At 39.3% G+C, this 18,271-nt stretch overlaps 2 protein-coding genes across 14 annotated transcripts in view; one reads left to right on the top strand and one right to left on the bottom strand.

Annotated features, from left to right (window-relative positions):
• arhgef33 (Rho guanine nucleotide exchange factor (GEF) 33) overlaps window positions 1-13,188 on the top strand; it is a 68,829-nt gene extending 55,641 nt beyond the window's left edge. For 3 of the 6 annotated variants that reach the window (XM_077496193.1, XM_077496192.1, XM_077496194.1), the window contains exons 3-18: window positions 2,320-2,366; window positions 3,542-3,706; window positions 5,499-5,611; window positions 5,673-5,803; window positions 5,863-5,955; window positions 6,025-6,151; window positions 6,458-6,590; window positions 7,362-7,469; window positions 7,728-7,820; window positions 8,593-8,741; window positions 8,812-8,892; window positions 9,750-9,931; window positions 10,498-10,928; window positions 10,997-11,161; window positions 12,370-12,488; window positions 12,559-13,188. In XM_077496193.1, the coding sequence (XP_077352319.1) occupies window positions 2,320-2,366; window positions 3,542-3,706; window positions 5,499-5,611; window positions 5,673-5,803; window positions 5,863-5,955; window positions 6,025-6,151; window positions 6,458-6,590; window positions 7,362-7,469; window positions 7,728-7,820; window positions 8,593-8,741; window positions 8,812-8,892; window positions 9,750-9,931; window positions 10,498-10,928; window positions 10,997-11,161; window positions 12,370-12,488; window positions 12,559-12,640 (2,219 nt within the window). In that variant the 3' untranslated portion in view covers window positions 12,641-13,188. Of the gene's footprint in view, window positions 1-2,319; window positions 2,367-3,541; window positions 3,707-5,498; window positions 5,612-5,672; window positions 5,804-5,862; window positions 5,956-6,024; window positions 6,152-6,457; window positions 6,591-7,361; window positions 7,470-7,727; window positions 7,821-8,592; window positions 8,742-8,811; window positions 8,893-9,749; window positions 9,932-10,497; window positions 10,929-10,996; window positions 11,399-12,369; window positions 12,489-12,558 lie in introns of those variants that run through there. The other 3 variants (XM_077496196.1, XM_077496195.1, XM_077496197.1) reach the window with 3 other exon arrangements.
• A 960-nt stretch (window positions 13,189-14,148) lies between these two features.
• Window positions 14,149-18,271, bottom strand: part of LOC144001672 (mitogen-activated protein kinase kinase kinase kinase 3-like) — a 32,725-nt gene continuing 28,602 nt past the window's right edge. For all 8 annotated transcript variants that reach the window (XM_077496183.1, XM_077496184.1, XM_077496188.1 and 5 more), the window contains one exon: window positions 14,149-16,683. In XM_077496183.1, the coding sequence (XP_077352309.1) occupies window positions 16,596-16,683 (88 nt within the window). In that variant the 3' untranslated portion in view covers window positions 14,149-16,595. The remainder of the gene's footprint in view (window positions 16,684-18,271) is intronic.

Genomic DNA, 18,271 nt, shown 5'->3' with positions numbered 1-18,271 from the left:
ATTAAAAAAAAAAAAAAGAACATTAAAACATCATAATAATAATCAATTAATCAAGGTATGCACAATATTATTGTTCTTTTTTTTTTTTTTTTAACTTAGTAAACACAATTGTTGTGTTTTAAATGTGGAATAAAATTGCCCAAAAGCATGCAATAAAAGTGTGAATCAGTGACTTGCAGGTAAATAATAAATAAATAAATAAATAAATAAATAAATAAATAAATAAATAAAAATAATAAATTATTATTATTATTAACAGAACTTGTAATACTTCACTTCCTGTGCTTTAAAAGTGAAATAAAATTGCCCAAAAGCATGCAACAAAAGTGTGAAGCAGGTCTCACACAGTGACTTACAGTGAGGACTGATAATAATAATAATAAAATAATAATAATAATAATAATAATAATAATAATAATAATAAATACATAAATAAATAAATAAATAAAAATAATAATAATATTGTTGGTCCTCATTGCTGCATTGGCTGGCAACCAGTCCAGGGTGTACCCAGAGCCAACTGAGATAGGCTCCAGCAGCCCCCGCGACTCCTTGTGAGGAATAGGCGGTCAAGAAAATGGATGGATGGATGGTCCTCACTGCGCATTAATAAATAAAAATAATAAATTATTATTATTATTAACAGAACTTGTAATACTTCACTTTCCTCCCCATGTATTTGAACAGGAAATATGCACATTCAGCTATTTTCATGATGAAATCAGCAATAACTGTTGTATCTAAAAAGAAAATTAATGTGAAGCATGGACTATAAAACTAACATGGAGCTTAATTTAATGTAACTCTTCACATGCAAGGGAAGGGACAACACTTGGCCTGACCGCCAGTGCCTTATCTCAGGATCAGTGTTTGTGAATACAAGTTCAGTGAAAGCGTTTAAATGCTTAATGATACCAATTAGATCACCATGCAACAAAGCAGTTCTCACAAACGGTGTTGACATAACTAAATACAAATTCACAGCAAAGCAAAATATTCAGGCGTTTATTAATCATTCCAAAATAGACTGCCATGCAAAACAGATGTGATGTCGTGCTCAGAATGTATATAACAAAAACTTTCCCAAAATAGATAACTGAGACAACAAAATTCGCAGGAATGCAGCAATTCGCAGATGTAAAACTGTGCCCAGAAAAAGTGTTAACTCAACACAAATTCAAACATTCTCTGAAAAGCAAAACCTTCAAGCATTTCATCAACTTTAAATAATGTTTTTTTTTTTCAAGAAAAGGGCCACCCTAATAGTATTTAGTTGATATGATCTTATATTTCTTTGATGTTTAATCATTTAATGGAAATCACAGGATTCCCAATGAACAATTTCCCAAGATGAAACTGCAAATTGTTTGTTGTTTGAAAAGTTGAAAAGAAAAAATAATAATTGCTGGAATGTCAAAAGTTTGTTTTCGAGTGTAATGAGCCCTTGGCAGCCTTTTAGAAGTCTGCCGGCACACGAAGATACCGACAGTGCGTCGCTTCTTGTGCTTTCTGTTCACATGACGGCACAGTTTCATTTCTGTGCCTCCAGGCCCGACTCTCGTGTCTGTTGCCAATGCCGAGCGTGTATGTCACACAGCGCCGCTCACCTTTGACATTCACGAGACAAAGCGAGGCTGTTGTGAGGATAACGTCACGTTGCGCGTCGCAAACGCAGAAATTGTGCACAACTGGCACGTTCCCGACTCGTGAATATGTATGAATGACGCCTGAAGAAGAATGGTGTGGACTTCCAAGCATGCATCTATTATTATTTTTTTTTTATGAGCGAGTGGGGCCCCCGCATGTTCGTGGTTCAAAGTTCCCAATTTTACAGATATTTTTTCAAAGCATATTCACCATTTTTCACTCTGCTCACACCAACTGTGGCAGTGTGTTTTTTTAAATAAAGAAAATAACACTATCATAAAAAAATATCCATTGCTTAAAGGGTTATAACAAACTCATCAATGCTAGATTAGCATTAAGCTAGCTAGTTTCAGAATAACCTTTTTTTTTTTTTTTGAAGAATTGTTCACTATCTGCCAAAATTCTGTTTGTTGTGAAGTTGAGAGGAGTTCAGTACCATCTCATTAAAATACAGTTTGGCGCCACCTGGTGGCATCTTTGTGTCAATCACTTATGTTGAACTGAAGGGAGGAGCTTCATCTAGTCAAGCCATAGCGGTGTCTAATAGGAAAAAAAAAGGTGCTTTACTGCCATCTTGCGGCTAATACAAAAATCAATAAAAGTACAAAAACGGTTGTATTTGCTAAAGTGACTATAGTGACTTTGGAACTGTTTAATGTGTTTTATGTCCAGATAAAGAAGACAAAAGTGTGCAGGATGCTAACATGGAGGTAGCTCAGGTAAGAGTCTCTCAGCTAGCCTGCTGTTTACATTGATTTTATGTTCAAAAGCTTTGTTTTATACGATCAACTCACAATTATAATCCTATTAAAATACACCAGTTTAGCATGAAACTGGTGTACTTAATCGATCAGTGGGCAGACTTCAGTCCTGAGTTTCCGTCTCAATCTTAAAGTGGAAGTCGACCATAAATATTTCTTGACAACAAAGTTATATGTGACCTCACTCGTCTAAACATGACATATTTTTGAAATACGAGTTATGAAGCAAGATGTTTCTTATCCATCTCAAAGGGCAGCCATTTTGCCACTTGCCGGTGACTGAAGTTGACGTTTTCTGACGCTGAGCTGTGATTGGTTGTTGCCTGAGACCTGAGCAACAGTGATGTCATTTTCACTCGACAACAAGTGAGAAAATGGCTGCCTTCTGATATTGATAAAAACTGCTGTATTTTGCTGCTTAACTCATATTCCACTAAAGCAGTCGAACATCATTGTCAATTTTTTTTTTAGGTTGACTTTCAGAGCCCTCAATACGAAAACCAAAATATTTGTAACAGTTTTAACGCAGTAGTTAAACTTCAATAATAAACACACTGTTGAGTGCCAGTCAAAACTAAGCAGGAATTTTAATGTCCTAATGTTTCGACAACATAAAGTTCCAAACACGTGTTCTGTTAGTCGCCTGGGTAACTCATGTTGACTTTTCTCAAGATGAAGGGAATGAGCTCATGGGACCAAGACATTCTGTCTTTTGCTCGCTCTTTCTGTCCACCATCTTTCCATCTCTGTGTGGATCATGTGAGAGGCATCAGGCGGGAGGCATGTGTTCTTTCTTTCTTTCTTTTTTTTTTCTTTCCGAAAGCGATCAGTTTGATGTCTGCTGCACCTGAAGGCTCAAACATTAGCTGTGTGCATGCTATACAGTAGATACAGTACATGACACGTCAAGTCCTTGCAAAGTGAAAATAATTGTCTTGCACATTTGACACATCACCTTCCTCACTATTCTGTTGTTCACTACGTGATGCGCGCACACTCACGGGCAACAACGAGGCACTCTAAAGTGGCCAGGCCAGCTTACTATACGAAGACAAAATTACGTGGTGTCCATCAGTCAACTAACCAACCATAAAAAAAAAATGTAACCATTCAATGACGTTTGAACCATTCAGCTGCAGGGCCTGGTGGCGGAGCTGCGCGAGGGGCTCCACGTCTCCCTGGCGGAGCTGTGCGAGCTGCGCCAGAAGGACCTACAGCTGGAGGAGAGTCTGCAGGCCCACCAGACCGATGTGGATGATAAGATTATGGGCCTCAAGAACTCGCTCAACACTTTCAAGGTGCTGGAAACCCTCTGAAGTGACCACCTCTGAACCAATACGCACACACACAAATGTATTTTTTGATGGAGGTGGAAAGCATCAGCAGCCTAATGAGGAACATCTGACTGAATGGAGGCAGCAGGGTAATGCAATATGTTAGACAGGAAGGCAGCTATTTTAGACGTTAAAAGGTGGACATTCATCAGCATTCACACAAGGACAAGTCACAGATTACACTACTAATTTATTGACACACGCTTGACCTGTTGAGGGCGTCTTTCCAACCGACACACTGACCATACAAACCGACACTCCCATGAAATAGCCAACCTACACACAATATTTACCTCTTATCGACCCAGCAACTAAACTAATACACCAACCTACCTTTATTTATTTATTTAGTTTACACCTGGAGACCCCATATCTATCTGACTTCTCTCTACCTCAGAACTCTAACTCCTACCTACTGAACCTGACTAATCATGGACTCATCTAATGCCTACAGATAGATAACTCTGCCGAACTAACGAGCCCTAACTTTTGTCTACTGTTTTACCAACCAACCAACCAACCAACCAACCAACCAACTTCTTACCTACCTACTGAACCTCTGACTCCTCATTTACTGACTAAACTAGCACCAAGCTACTTGTATAACTACCTACAGTATCTCTAACTTACAGTATATCTACGTACATACCAACCTACCTACTTAACCCTAACTTTTGTCAACCTTCCTACCGACAACAACATAACTATTTTTCATTTACTTACCTACTGTGCGTATTGTACCTACCACTTCCTATCAATACAGATTTTCCTACCTGAACCGAACACCTACTCCTGTCTACCTTCCAGCCAACCAACAACCTAACTACTTCCTACTTAGCCATTAATTCTACCTCCCTACCAACACTGCAACCAACTAACCAACCACGACTAAACTAACCTTACCTACCTGACTCCTCTCTCGCTATTTTTTTTACCTACCTACCATACCTCTGACTTTTCCTGACTTAACTAGCACCTACCTACTTCTACTACTACCTACTCACCTAACTTTATCTAACCAACCAACCAACCAACCAACTTTTGTCTCGTTTCCTAATGACTTACCTACCTACAAAGCTGTATTTATTGTCTATACGTCTTCTGTACACACCACCGCTACCTTCCTACTTACCTATGCCAACTTTCCTACCGGCCTACCGAGCACCAACTCTTATCTACCATTTCACTTACCATTCAACCAACAACCTAACTAGTTCCCACTTAACCTCGCCAGCTCATTCACTCTCAGCCATTTTCACTGAAGCAACCTGGCTATTTTTAAGGGATTTTGCAAGGTCCACAAAATATGTTGTTCTATTGCTATAAAAACACCCACCAAAAGAAAGATGAGTCTCTTTTTACTGGCGAAAAATAAGCTTGTTGCAACATGGCCCTGGCTGATCTCTTATACTCTGCTGCCACCTGCTGGCCGTTTTTACACAATAACTACCACTGCTTTAAGCGACCTCGTCATGTCAGAAGCTGTATCAAAGCCTTCTGCATGCTCTAGCATAAAACAAAACATATAAATATGTTTTTGGGAGTGAAGGACAAAGTGCTATAAAAACATATTTATACATTTTTGGGTTTGAATTTGTCTAGCTCCTTCCCTACACACCAACCAACCTTGCCCTAATTTGTGTTTACCTTCTATCCTACGTACTGTACAAGCTCTAACCATGTCCAACTTCTACCTACAGTACACACCTACTAACGAACCCGTCGACCAAAACTATCTACCTGTTTCCATTTGCAGGAGGAGCTGAGCGCTGCGTTCTTCCACATCCAGGATGTGTCCAACAGGCAACAGGAGCTGATCAAGCAGCTAGAACAGTTGCAGCCAGAGACCCCCATCACCGTCCCACACAGGTAGACCCAGAACGATCATGCTCAATAATATCATGAGACATATTTCTGATTGGCCCAAAAGCAGGAAGAGCTCCAAGTCGGACGTTCTGAGCGCAACTGAGGACGAGCGCATCTGCGCATCCGGCCAACCGGAGCTCAGCATCATCCAGCGCTACTTTGGCGACTCGCAGAGGAGCGTCACGTCTACGAAGAGTGAGAAACTCAATCGTGCTTAAGTGAAGCAAAACGAAAACTAATGAAACGTGTCGTAGCAGCCACCTCGGAGCAGCAGAGATGCCCTTCGTTGGGGGACGGCAGGAACGGGAGAGAGGACGCGCAAACGCCCGACAGCCTCAATGGAGACAGTAAGCAAACTCAACTACGCTTCCATTGGGTAAACACAAGGATAACGATGGGCGCTTTTATTTTCGCAGGTATGCGACAGAAGGCCGCCTTGGAGCTGCTGGAGTCCGAGAGGCTCTACGTGTCTCACTTGTCTCTGCTATTGAAGGCCAACATCTCCTTCAATGGCTCGGAAGCGCTCGTGGCAAAGGACAAACGGTGAAAAAGACGACCTCATTACGAGGTCGCACACCTCCGTGCGCACCCGTGATTTAAATTCAACATTTACAGCGATTGGAAGGCAGGAAATGGACAAATCTAATAACATACTGTAGCTTAATGTAATTGCTGTTAAGCCTCAATGCACGTGTTTACAAAAAGCACAATGGAGGCTTTTTAAAAAAAAATTATTTCTTATTTTTTTGCTAATGATTGCATTGGTTGGCTTTTTACAAAATCTCGTCACATGTGCGCAACCAAAATCCACTAACTTGATGATGTCGTGCCTTCCCTGGGCGGCAACAGTCCATTTCCCAGCTCTCTGAGGTTCCTGATCCAGCAGCACCTGGACCTGCTGCACACCCTGCAGGAGCGCGTCCTCAGGTGTCAGTGGCAAGGCATCATGGGAGATATCTTCATGAGGCTCACCAGCAAAGAGGTAGCGTCACGCCTAATTGGAATGCGGGCACAAATTGACACTACACTGGCCGTCTGTTTTGGGGCCTACTATATTAATTTTTTGGAATTACAGTATACTTAAATACGGTCAGTAAAATAGATAAAATTACTATACATATCTTACATAATTATGGGGGTGCTGAATCCAAATCTGACCTTAGTTTTTTTCTGTAAGCTCTAGTTGTTTTTTTTTTGTTGTTGTTGTTTTTTTGGGGGGCGCAAACTATGACAAGGTAATATTAATATTTTGTGCAAAAAAATGGGATATTAAACTGGTATTATGTGAAAATATTTTAAAAAAAAAATATCTGTATAATACAGATAATTAGAACATCAAATGTGCCAATTGCATGTAAAAAAAAGCATTCAGAAAAAACAAAAAAACAAAACTGGTGGCAGATTTGAAATCAGAGACCAAAAATTGTATCGAGACAATTCAAATAAAAACTCGTGCAACAGAAAATAAAAAACAAACAAACAAACAAACAAACGTTGTAATCATCATGAGCAATAATAATCGCCAATTGAATGTGAATGCGAGGAGGTCAAAAGTCAGCCATCATGACTTCTCCATTTCTAATCAATCACAATCCATGACTAGCAAAAATAAATAAATAAATACATTCCAGCACAGTCGCGAGACAATCCCGTTGTTGTCCTGAAAACGACTCGCTGGACACTTGCCAACACTGTAAACTGCGTACGTGACTTGGATGTGATTTTTTTTTTTTTTTTTTTTTAAATCCCCCAGAGTGACTTCCTGGACTTGTACGTGTCCTACCTGAAGGATCTGCCCGATTGCCTGGCCGTGGTCAGCATGATGGCGTCCAACAGTGTCAAATCTTCCGCCTTCCTGGAGGTAAAACACACTCAGGCCCTGCAAGGTAAAATCAGTGGACAAAAGTCTTGGGACACGTCCTACCATGGTCGAGCTACACCACAGAATTCCCATCCTAACTTTCACATTTGAAAAGAAAACAAAACAAGTTTACACAAATGTGTACGATTTCCACATATTTGTTGCACAAGAGTTGGTAACAGTATGTCCTCTTTCTCTATACATTTCTGATTGGTCAACCTGAACCATTTGCTCTGATTGGTTGCCTCCTTCTCCCAGAGTGACATCATGGGCGAGGGTTCCAAACCCTCCCTGCACACGTTGCTCCTTCAACCGGTGCAGAGGATTCCGGAATACTTGCAGCTGCTGCAGGTGACACACAAAACAGACATGATTGTCACTTTTTTTCCATTCATTATTTTTTTTAATTATCTCTTTAATTCCATCCGGCTATATTCTGTAGTATTTGACCTTGTTTTGGCGGAGAGTGAGCTGGAGCCTATCCCAGCTGACTTTGGGCAGGAGGTTGGGTATATATATAAGTGTTATATATGACCCTTTAAATGTTTAAAACAAATAATTGGTTCACTTATGTTTAAAAAAATAAAAATAAATAAAGAATAAAATAAAAAAACGTTAAAAAAAATTACGCACACATTGTCATATATTTAATTGGGTAAATAATTCAAATAATTACAATAAATAAAAATTAAAATAAAAATAAGAATGAATTATTTTATCAGACATTTTGTTTAGGCTACATTTTAAATAAGTGGTTCATTATAATTAAATTGTACAAATTAAATTTAAATAAGTTACTTTATTATTAGGATGTATTTTCTGAAGACAATTTTTGTACATTTTGTTTAATAATTGCTGATTATAATTTTAGTAACTATAACACAAAATAAAAAAAAATAAAAAATAGAATGAAATATTTCAGTATTAAAATTCTGCCCATATTTGGTCAAGCCCCCCCACCGCACTGCCTAACAACAATTGTTTACATTTACAAATGACGTTTCATCTTATTTTCCTTATAATTTTTGGCCACTGCAGAAGAGACTAGTTAGCTTAGCATGATTGGAGACGGACACAAGTGGTTAGCTTCTTTCTGTGTCTGTGTGTGCGTGTTTATGTTTAGGCCTTGCTGAGGCAGACAGAGGCCTCGCACCCAGACTACTATCTGCTGCTGGTGTGCATCCAGCAGTTCCGCAGCTTCTCCAGTCAGCAGCAGCACCTCCTCCAGCGCAGCCAGGAGCTCCTGATGCACCACCGCCAGGAGGTCAAGAGGTCAGCACAACAACATTCAACTCCTAAGCACAACCCAAGGACAAATCTAGACTTATGTGTCGCCTAGCAGCCGGTCATCTATGAAGCAGCTTCTGAGGACCATGGAAGGCGGCCTTCAAGGATCGCCTTACCCTCACAGCGGCACCGTTTTGTGAGTGCAGCGACAATATTTCCGTTTCAAGCCACCAGATGGCGGAAAAAGATATATCAAGTTGAAAGTTAGCTTAGTTTTTCCGTATAGCTTAGCAAGAAATGAAACAATTCTAGAAATGGAAGACCAAGACTTAGGTGGAGAGACCTATAGTCCGGACTTCAGTCAAGTCGGAGACTTAATGGCGCTTTTCCACCGTACCGGTTCCACACCGAAGCGGCAATTTTTTGTCCCCGAATGTTAGTAAGTAGTAATGCTAATCAAAACTAGCATTTTGGGCACATTTGGGTACCCAAATATTAGCAAATTCTGGTCCAAACCATCATGTCATCGACCTGTAGTTAAGCTAGTTCTCGTAGCATACAAATGAAGTCCGCTAACTTGTTTAGTCACGTGACGTTCCACACAAAGCAGATTCCCTTTATATTCTTTGAGAAAAACATAACATTAAAGGCCCGGTCTGCCGTTTTCACTCAGGAAAATGCACTTTTTAAATACAGGATGTACACGCTAACCTTTTCTCAGTCTACACATCTGGGCTTATATTAAAGTTTGGTGATGATTTTGTCCTAAACCTCCACCCCCCCAGCCTGTATTTTGCCATTTTGTGTTTGTTTTGTAAACAGCGGGACGTTTTACAGTGTTTACGCCCCTCCAGCCAATCGCAGAGCGGGGGGTGGAGTGTCGCAAACGGGGCCGGGCTCACTCACTCACTCACTCACAGAAGCTTACATTTGTGCCCAGTGCGGTTAATTGAGAAGTAGTTTGTTTATTTAAAAAGTGCCTTTTCCTGAGTGAAACCGGCAGAGTGGGCCTTTAAATGTTGTTCTTCTTTGGGGACCATTTAATGAGGACAGAGAGCACACTAACCTGGCCAAACACAGCAAGCAACGTCTCCTGGAGCAGATCCAGTCCAGCCATCGCTTCCACGAGCGGGATCGCGTGCAGGAGCCTGAAGACAACTGCTACGATCCCGAGTGGCTGCCTCAGCTGCAGTACTACAACCCCGACGTGGACTTGCGCAAACACAAACCCACAGGTGAAATTCACACTTGGCGAGGTTCTTGGGTTTTTGTGCTATCAATGAGCATGTTACTGAGGAAGCTGTTAACTTTTTTTTTCTATGAGTAATTTCTAGTGGTTCTGTTGATTTCTATTGTGCAAGGTGGAAGTTATTTAGGCATTAAACATTTATTTTTCTCTTTTTTTTTTTTTTTTACATTTTTTTAAAACAAGTGTGGATTTAAACATAGAAGGGCCAAAACATGCCTTGTGAAAATTAAACTGCACTAAAAAAAAAAAAACTAGCCACCAGAGGGTGCTAGAACTGCACAAACAGAAATCAACCTGACTTTTTTTTTTTTTTTTTAAAACAGATGTGCTGCTTTTAATATCATGGCATGACGACGACGATATATTGTGGCCGTTTTCATATCGCAATATCACAATACTGCCATTATCGTTACATCCCTAGTGCTTAGTGGTGAAAAATGACTCGCTAGCATCAAACTTGAACTTCTAACTTGTAAACTTAAACCATATATATATATATATATATATTACTTTTGCAAATTTGAATGACTTGACCAACCTTTGGGCTTCCAGGTCTCGGCAGCATCCCTGAAACGGAAGCATCCGAACGCCCCGCTCAACATCATCCACCTTCCAGACCATCGGAGTTCCGCCAGGTCCAGCCGGGTTCGGCTCTGGCCGACGCCTTGGGGGAGTTCCTTCTCCCTCCGGACCCACCCGGAATGGAGTGTCTCTACGAGGACGAAAGAAGCTCCCTCCACGACTCGTCCGCCTTCGACCGCTGCTCCTCGGCCTCATCCGACTCGTCTATCGACATCGCCTTCGTCAAGTGTCCCAAAGCTCCCGTGACGCCGTCGCGCCACGTGCCACCGACAAGCCGGGATATCTTTGGGAACGGGTACAGCAAACTTCCCAACCGAGGGTGCGTCTCCCCGGACGAGGCTGTGCTGATGCGCCACGCTCACCAACGCCCCCTTCAGCCCAGCCAGCGCAAAAAAAGCAAAGTGAGCTCATCTGGCATTAAAGTTGGAAGATTCTCGGCGGATCATTGACTCGTTTGCCGTCTTCGCAGTCGCTGAACGGGCTGCAGATGGACAGCACGGTGACGGACGGCGGCCACGGCAAGCTGGAGCGGCAGGGCAGCAGGGGCAGCAGAGGGTGCGCCACGCCGTCTCGCAAGATCCACAACTCGCCGGGCGAGAAGCCGAGCGACGACCTTCACGGGCTGCTCGGCATGGTGGGTCAATGCACTGACGGGCATGATAAATCGCTACATTGCATTTTTGAGCACAAAATAATTTTGGTGACATCGTGGAATTGTAGATTTTCTATGTGGCTATGTTGTGTAATTTGTATGTCTTGATGCAATGTTACTGGAATGGATTGTATAAAAGGCAGCAGCATGTTCCACTACCCTAAACGGGTATGAATCAAAATTCAACTGGAAGAGTGCAATGTATCTATTTGCAAGTTAAAAAAAAAATTTCCCCCACCCGTTAATGTAGTTTGCTGCCTAAATGGGTTGCGGTACAACTGTTAGATCAATTTCATTCAGCCGACATAAGCTTTAATGCAATCAGGTTGAGTTTGCTGCCTCGATGGGCTGCAGTGCTAGTTGCCTTCAGGTTCAATTTACCATTTAATTTATCTGGGTCTGAGACCAGCACTGGAGAGCGCCAGTGGGCTGGGTTTTGGGGCCTATAATCGAACCATGCTGCATGAAAGAATTGGAACCATTACACTATCAGTCGCCTAAACAGGATGCGGTATAATTTGAAATACAACAGGAAGAACGCGAAGTGTCACAGGTACACTTTGAACTCCTCAAAATGTTCTTGTTGTATACAGCTACTTTCACACAACTGAATTTATCCAGACCGAGTTTGCTGCCTAATTGGGTTGCGGTATGCCTTCAAATGTAACTTGAACAGTACAAATTCTCATGCAGGTCTGTTTTTAACCAAATAGAGCTTGTTGTTGGACACTCACTTTCATGCTACCCATTTATTGAGGCCAGGTTTGATGCCTAAACTGCTTGCAGTACTTCTTTATCCCCCCCCCCCCCCCCCCCAAAAAAAAAAGAACAAAAAGGTGCAAAGATGGACTTCTCTTGGAATTTTTCAGAAAAAAAAAAAATACGCCTGAGGACATACCCATTTAGTCTACGTATTCCGAACGTCATTTCCCTTGAACCACAAAGCAGCATGGTTTTCTTCCCCACATTTTTTTTCTCAAGGAATCTCTTCATTTCCCCTTACTCGAATCATTGTGGAACCGTTCCACTGCTCTACCGTCAAAAATGTTCCAAATGTCTGTGGCAAAGCAGAAAGTGGCCTGCAGAAATAAACGTCATATCACATTATATGCTTAATCGGGACAAGAAAGTCAACTCTATTGGGACTTGCCTGAAAACTCCCCCATCTTTGCGCTTGCCCCCCCTGCCAGGACACCGCCTTGCAGTCGTGGGGGGCCGAGGAGAACCACCACACGCCTCTTAGCGAAAGGAGCCGCAAGCAGGACAAGGGAGGCTTTCGGAGCTCCTTCAAGAAACTCTTCAAGAAGAAGTAAGACGATTGATGCTGCATGTTTTAGTCCGATAAAAAGTAGGGCGTTCAATTATTAAACCACCAACAGGGGCGGCGACGACAAGAAAGAGAAGGCGGCAGAGAAAGGTCAAGAAAATCAACAAGGGGACGTCAGAGGCACTGCAGTGTGAACACGTGTCGTACTGCTACACAATAGCAAAGCACAATCTTATACACAATATGCTTTGAATAACCACCGCACGTAAATAAAACCGAACAGGTGGTAGAACTACGCTCGCTAGGGATAGCCACTATGGAAGCCCAAAACTGTCAAAATACAATAAATAAAATGAAGTAACTATCCTGTTGATAAATAACAGACAATTATGTAATATGGCCATTAAATGTTAAAATAAGGTGTTTGTATTGCTATGAAAAGTGTTCATACTGTGCTTTAATATGTAACAAATATTTTATTTTGATGAAAATTTCATAATGATTATTTTAACGTCATACTTTTTAAAAATAATATTTAATTTATTTTTCAAGGTTTTATAAGAAAACATTTTTTTTTTTTTTACAAAGTTAGAATTTATTTCATAATGTCCTTTTCCACAATGGTCTTTTACATAATGGCGTTTTACAGCCGAATGACTTGGTATGTCAATCAAATGACATGAGGCGGAGCCATTTACATGATTGGCTGAGTCCCTTATACAGACATCTTATAAAACCTTGAAAAATAAATTACACGTCAGGTTTTTTTTTTTTTTTTTTTTTTTTTTTTTTTTAAAGTATGACGTTAAAATTATCATTATGAAATATTTAATCAAAATAAAAATTTTTTTTTACATATTAAAGAACAGTATGAACACTTTTCATAATAATACCTCATTTTACAATTTAATGGCCATATTACATAATTGTTATTTTATCAAAAGGATAGTTATTTCAAAAAGGCCTTTTTATTTATTGAATTTTGACACTTTTGGGCTTCCATAAGCCACAGAGCCCTCCCGCAAATGTAAATTTGCATGCAATTTACACCTTCTATAAAGTAAGATGATTGCAACAAGATGGCGACAAAGAACTTTTTTTTCTTCTTTTTTTTTTTTTTAAAGCGACCACAAGTTTTGAACAAATGGTAAAGACAGGTGACGCAAAATTTTTACATTCATTCGGAGTAGTCACAAATGTAAATGTTTTAGCATCTATCAGGACATATTATTCTTATCATATGTTAACATTTCTATGAATTATCTGTTTAAAGATCTGACATATTTGGAATGACTGCTGAAGGATGTCATTTGTATTTAGTCTTTGCTTCTGAAGTTCCAAATAAACTGATGCTACGTGTAATTCTGCAACATATTTCCTCACTCTGCACTGACTACTATCAATATTTGGCAGAAATTCTGATAACCAGTTAATCAGCTGATTACATAAAAATATATAATCACTAAAAAATATTTTTTGGTCACTTAATGCCTACTGATGTAATGTAAAAAAAATAAAAATCAGATTTTTGCAGATATCAGGCGATTAACATGTTGGGTTCTAAAACTAACCAACAAAATGACCAGTTGAAACATTGAGGCGTCACATCCTTCTTTTTTTTTTTTTTTTAATGTGTTAACCTCTCATCCTCATAAATCTTGTTACACTTCTCAAAACAAAATATAGGCAATTGTACAGTATGTAAAACAAACCCAATTTTATTTTACACTATATACATGTCATAACGTGCGCATTGCATCGTGAAAAAAACAAAAACGCGTGTGACGTAAATATAAACAAAAGCGTCGGAACAGAAAAGAGTCAGACATTTAGTGTGTGTTTGTGTCAGTGTTCACATTAAATATTCTGGATGGTTAAAAAAAAAGAAAACGTTTTTTAGTGTAACAGGAGATGAATTAACAATATTTCAGAGGAATGTCTCATTCACGCTCTCAAACGCGACGTTACAAATCCACAATATCGTAAGGCCAACTGAAGCTAAATTGACGCCGTGTGGTTTTCTCGTGAAATGAGTCAAATCTGCATTTGAACATCTTCACATGGAATGTGAGACATTTTTTAAAGAATTGGATTATGGGGGGGAAGATATGCTTTAAAAAAAAAAAAAATGCTAGTCTACATGCAAGTTGAGTGACATCATTGGTGGGGTCTCGATTCAGTTTTGAACAACATAATTCAGTTCTCTTCTGGTAGACATTTCACAGCTTCAATAAAAACAAACAAAAAAAAGGTTAGATGCTAGTTTGTTTGTTTTTTTGGAACACCCCATTTCTTCAAATAATGGCCTCCCTCCTCACTGCTCACTTAATTGCAAGGTGAGTCATCAACTTGAACAAACACCTCCCCAAAAAATGGGCGAATATTAACGTTAATATTACTGGCTGCGTCATCTGCAAAGTTGACGTCTAAATAAATGATGTTTCCGTGGGTGACTGAGGCAAGTGAGCGAGCACATTATATATTACTATACTGCAATATATATTATTTTGTTATAGAATACAGTTGGGGGGGGGGGAAAGCGTTTTGAAATATATAGTATACAATTATTATAAAATGTTTAATTTGCTCCCCTATTTACTCCTCGTACTCTCTGTAGTTGAGTAAATTCATTGTTAAATGATTTAATAAAATTGTTCATTTCTATAAATAATTTGTTTGAGGCTAAATTTGGGTATTTCTTCAACTGAAATAAAATTACGTAGATGGGAAAATATAAATATGTAAAAGTAAAACAATACAAAAATTAATTAAGGAGAATGGTTTATAAATTTTTGTTTATACTGACTAGTGTTTGAGATAACTGGATTTATCATTAGTGTCTGTCCCAAAGTGGGAAGGAGTGCTCTACTACAAAAAGTTTTCTAAAAAATTAATAATTTGGGGAAAAAAAAATATATTGACATTTGCTCTTTTCAAAAAGCCTCTAATGTATAAACTAGTCAAGCAAACGTCACATTGATATTGGTTGCTAGTTTAAAGTATGACTTATCTTGCAATTGAGCCAATCAATTTTGAGGACATCATGAGTACATGAGAACACTTAACTTTAGCTTCATTTAGCTAACATTAGCATCGCTCATTGACAACATTTGTCAATGTTAATGGCAACCTCCGTCTCAAGCTGACATTGCAGAGACATTTTAAAGAGATGATAAAGAAAGGGAAATCAGCGCCTAAAGTTCAGCGTGATCGATGAAGGAAGATTTTAATCTTAGAGCGCTTTTTAGTTTCGGATTATATTTGACAGATATCAAAACTTCAGTCCTTTTTCACTGAAAAAAAAAACTCTTGATGTTTGTGTTGCTTGCTAAGGACATTTCTCGCACATACACACGTAAATGACATCACATATCTTTCACAAACACTTTTTTCTCTGTGCAAATGTTTAACACCAGTGGTTCAAATAAAAAAAACATAAAAAGCTGTATGATCAGAACTGCATAAAAATGAAAAAATGTTTTTTAAAAACAAGTCGTCATATTGTGTCTGCAGACTTTTGCGAGTGAGTCCCTGCTTCCTTGTCACATGTCTTGGAACCAGGAAGTGAGTCGCCTACTCACCCTCGTCTGTCCGTCTTTCCGCCATCTGACTGTTTGTTTGTTTGTGCCGAGCAACTACGCACACGCCTAACTACACACGAGCAGTTTTAGTGTTCATATCTGTCCAAAAATACTACATTTATATGTACATCAATTAAATAGACATCAGTTAAGCACTTATGTGGCTGTTGCTGCTAAGCGGAGGCGGCCCAAAGCCTTCTCCTCATTTTTTTTTTTTTTTTTTTAACACACAAAAAACAGGAGAGTCGTCGTCCTGCTGGCGGATTAACATCATGCCACAATAAATAAAAGTGAGGGGGTGGGGTTAAGATAAGGGGGAGGGGTCTCTGTGCAAGATGGCCGCAGTAGTAGCACGATGTGTACGACTAAAGTAGTACGAGTGGCGTGGAGGTCCGACCTCGTGAGAGGGCATCCATTGTTTCTTACATAGTCATCTGCCCTTGAACGCACCGTGAAAGGGGGCCTGCGGGGGTGTTGCAGGAGGTGAGGGGGGTGGGCAGCGCACTCCCCTTTGCTAGTTGCTAGGCTCTTAATGTGGGATGTTCGAATGTGTGCGAGTGCGCGTGTGTCAGTAGCTGTTTTCGTGGCCCGCCAGGATGTAGAGGTTGCTGTGGGCCGTCGGGTTGTCGGTCGGCCGACTCTCCAGCACCACCACCCTGACAATCACAAATATGCACACAGACGTTATCGTGTATTAAAATGAAGCAAGGATTTATTTAAAAAAAATAAATACGTTGTTGAGGGAGCCCTGTGCCCACAAAGGACAACATAAACCCCAATAAGAAGACTATTAGGCCATGTCCACAAATACATATGCCCCCCCAACCAACAATTTTATATCCACAACACCAATGGCAAAAATAATAATAATAATAATAATAAAGAAATACAAAAAAATCTGTCTACATTTCCAGTCATACAAATGCAGGTGGTACTATAACCACAAACTGAGGCCCTTTAAGCCACTCAGAAGCAGGGGGCGGCCATTTTGCTACGTGCTGTCAACTAAAAATGACATCACAGTCGCTCAGGGCACAGGTAATGACCAGGGTTGTTATAGTTTTGGATCGTTTTGACATTTTTCCCCCCAAGTACAGTTAGTTTTAATTAGTTTTTAGAGTAGGTTTGTTAGTTTTTATTAGTTTTAGTTTTTGGGAAAATGCTTAGTTTCAGGTTTTTTTGTTTTGTTTTTTTTAATGGTCTTATTTGTTAAGTGCAAGATTTTTTTTTTAACGGTCACAATAAGTATTATTATTCAAAAAAAGAAAACATTTGAAAACGTATTAACTTACGAACAATATATGAATAACCATCAACATATTAAACGTATATTCGTTGTTGTTGATTTGGGGGGTAATTGGTCATTAATTGAGCAACTGTGATGTCATCTTCAGTCGACATCAAATGGCAAAATGGCTACCCCTGAGATGGATTTGTTTTTTGTTTTTAAAGGTGGATTTTACTGCTTAATTCATATTCCACAAACATAATATTAAGAACACTGTGTTTTAAACTATTATTAACATATATTATTGGTAAGACAATTTATGGGGTTGACTTCCCCTTTAAGCGTGAGGCAGTTGTAATCTATTTATTAGAACCACTTGAGTTTTAATTTAAAAATAAGTAAAGCAACAGACAAAAATAAGGATCAAACAATATTTAAAAATTAAAAACCTAAATTAATTAATTTCAATTAATTTCAGTATTTGGCCTCATAAAAATGTATATGCAGGCTGTCAAGTGCAAACCTAAGCAACAGGCGGGACTGTGAGGCAATTTTAGCCAATCAGAAACTTGAGAATAGAAGCACTTGATGATTTAAAAAAAAATTAAAATATAATGAAAATTTAAAAGAATAATAAAATATATGCCAGTTCCTGTCATAGATACAAATGCAGAAAAAGGAGATTTTAGTTTAGTTTAGTTTATTCATTTTTTCTTTTGAATTATTTGACCTCTCCCCTCAATGAAATCTGAACTATTCTTAAAAATGTTTATATGGACATGTCCTAATTGCTATGATTTTCCAAAGAAAAGATGTCATCATCAAAAAATGACACTAAAATACGAGCTTGCAGACACCAAAATAAAACTTCATTCACTTTTTTTCCAAGCTGCTGATCTAATCAAAATATCTGTTAAAAACAATGTCATGATGATCTATTTTACTTTGGCGTCTTCACTCTCATCCATTGAAGAAAGAACCGCCCCCACCCCCAAAAATGCCCCCTTCCTCTCAAA

This window comes from Festucalex cinctus, chromosome 14 (genome assembly GCF_051991245.1).
Source record: "Festucalex cinctus isolate MCC-2025b chromosome 14, RoL_Fcin_1.0, whole genome shotgun sequence".
Lineage (NCBI taxonomy): Eukaryota > Metazoa > Chordata > Actinopteri > Syngnathiformes > Syngnathidae > Festucalex > Festucalex cinctus.
Note: the sequence above shows the minus strand (reverse complement) of the source record. Positions and strands in the feature narration are given on the sequence as shown.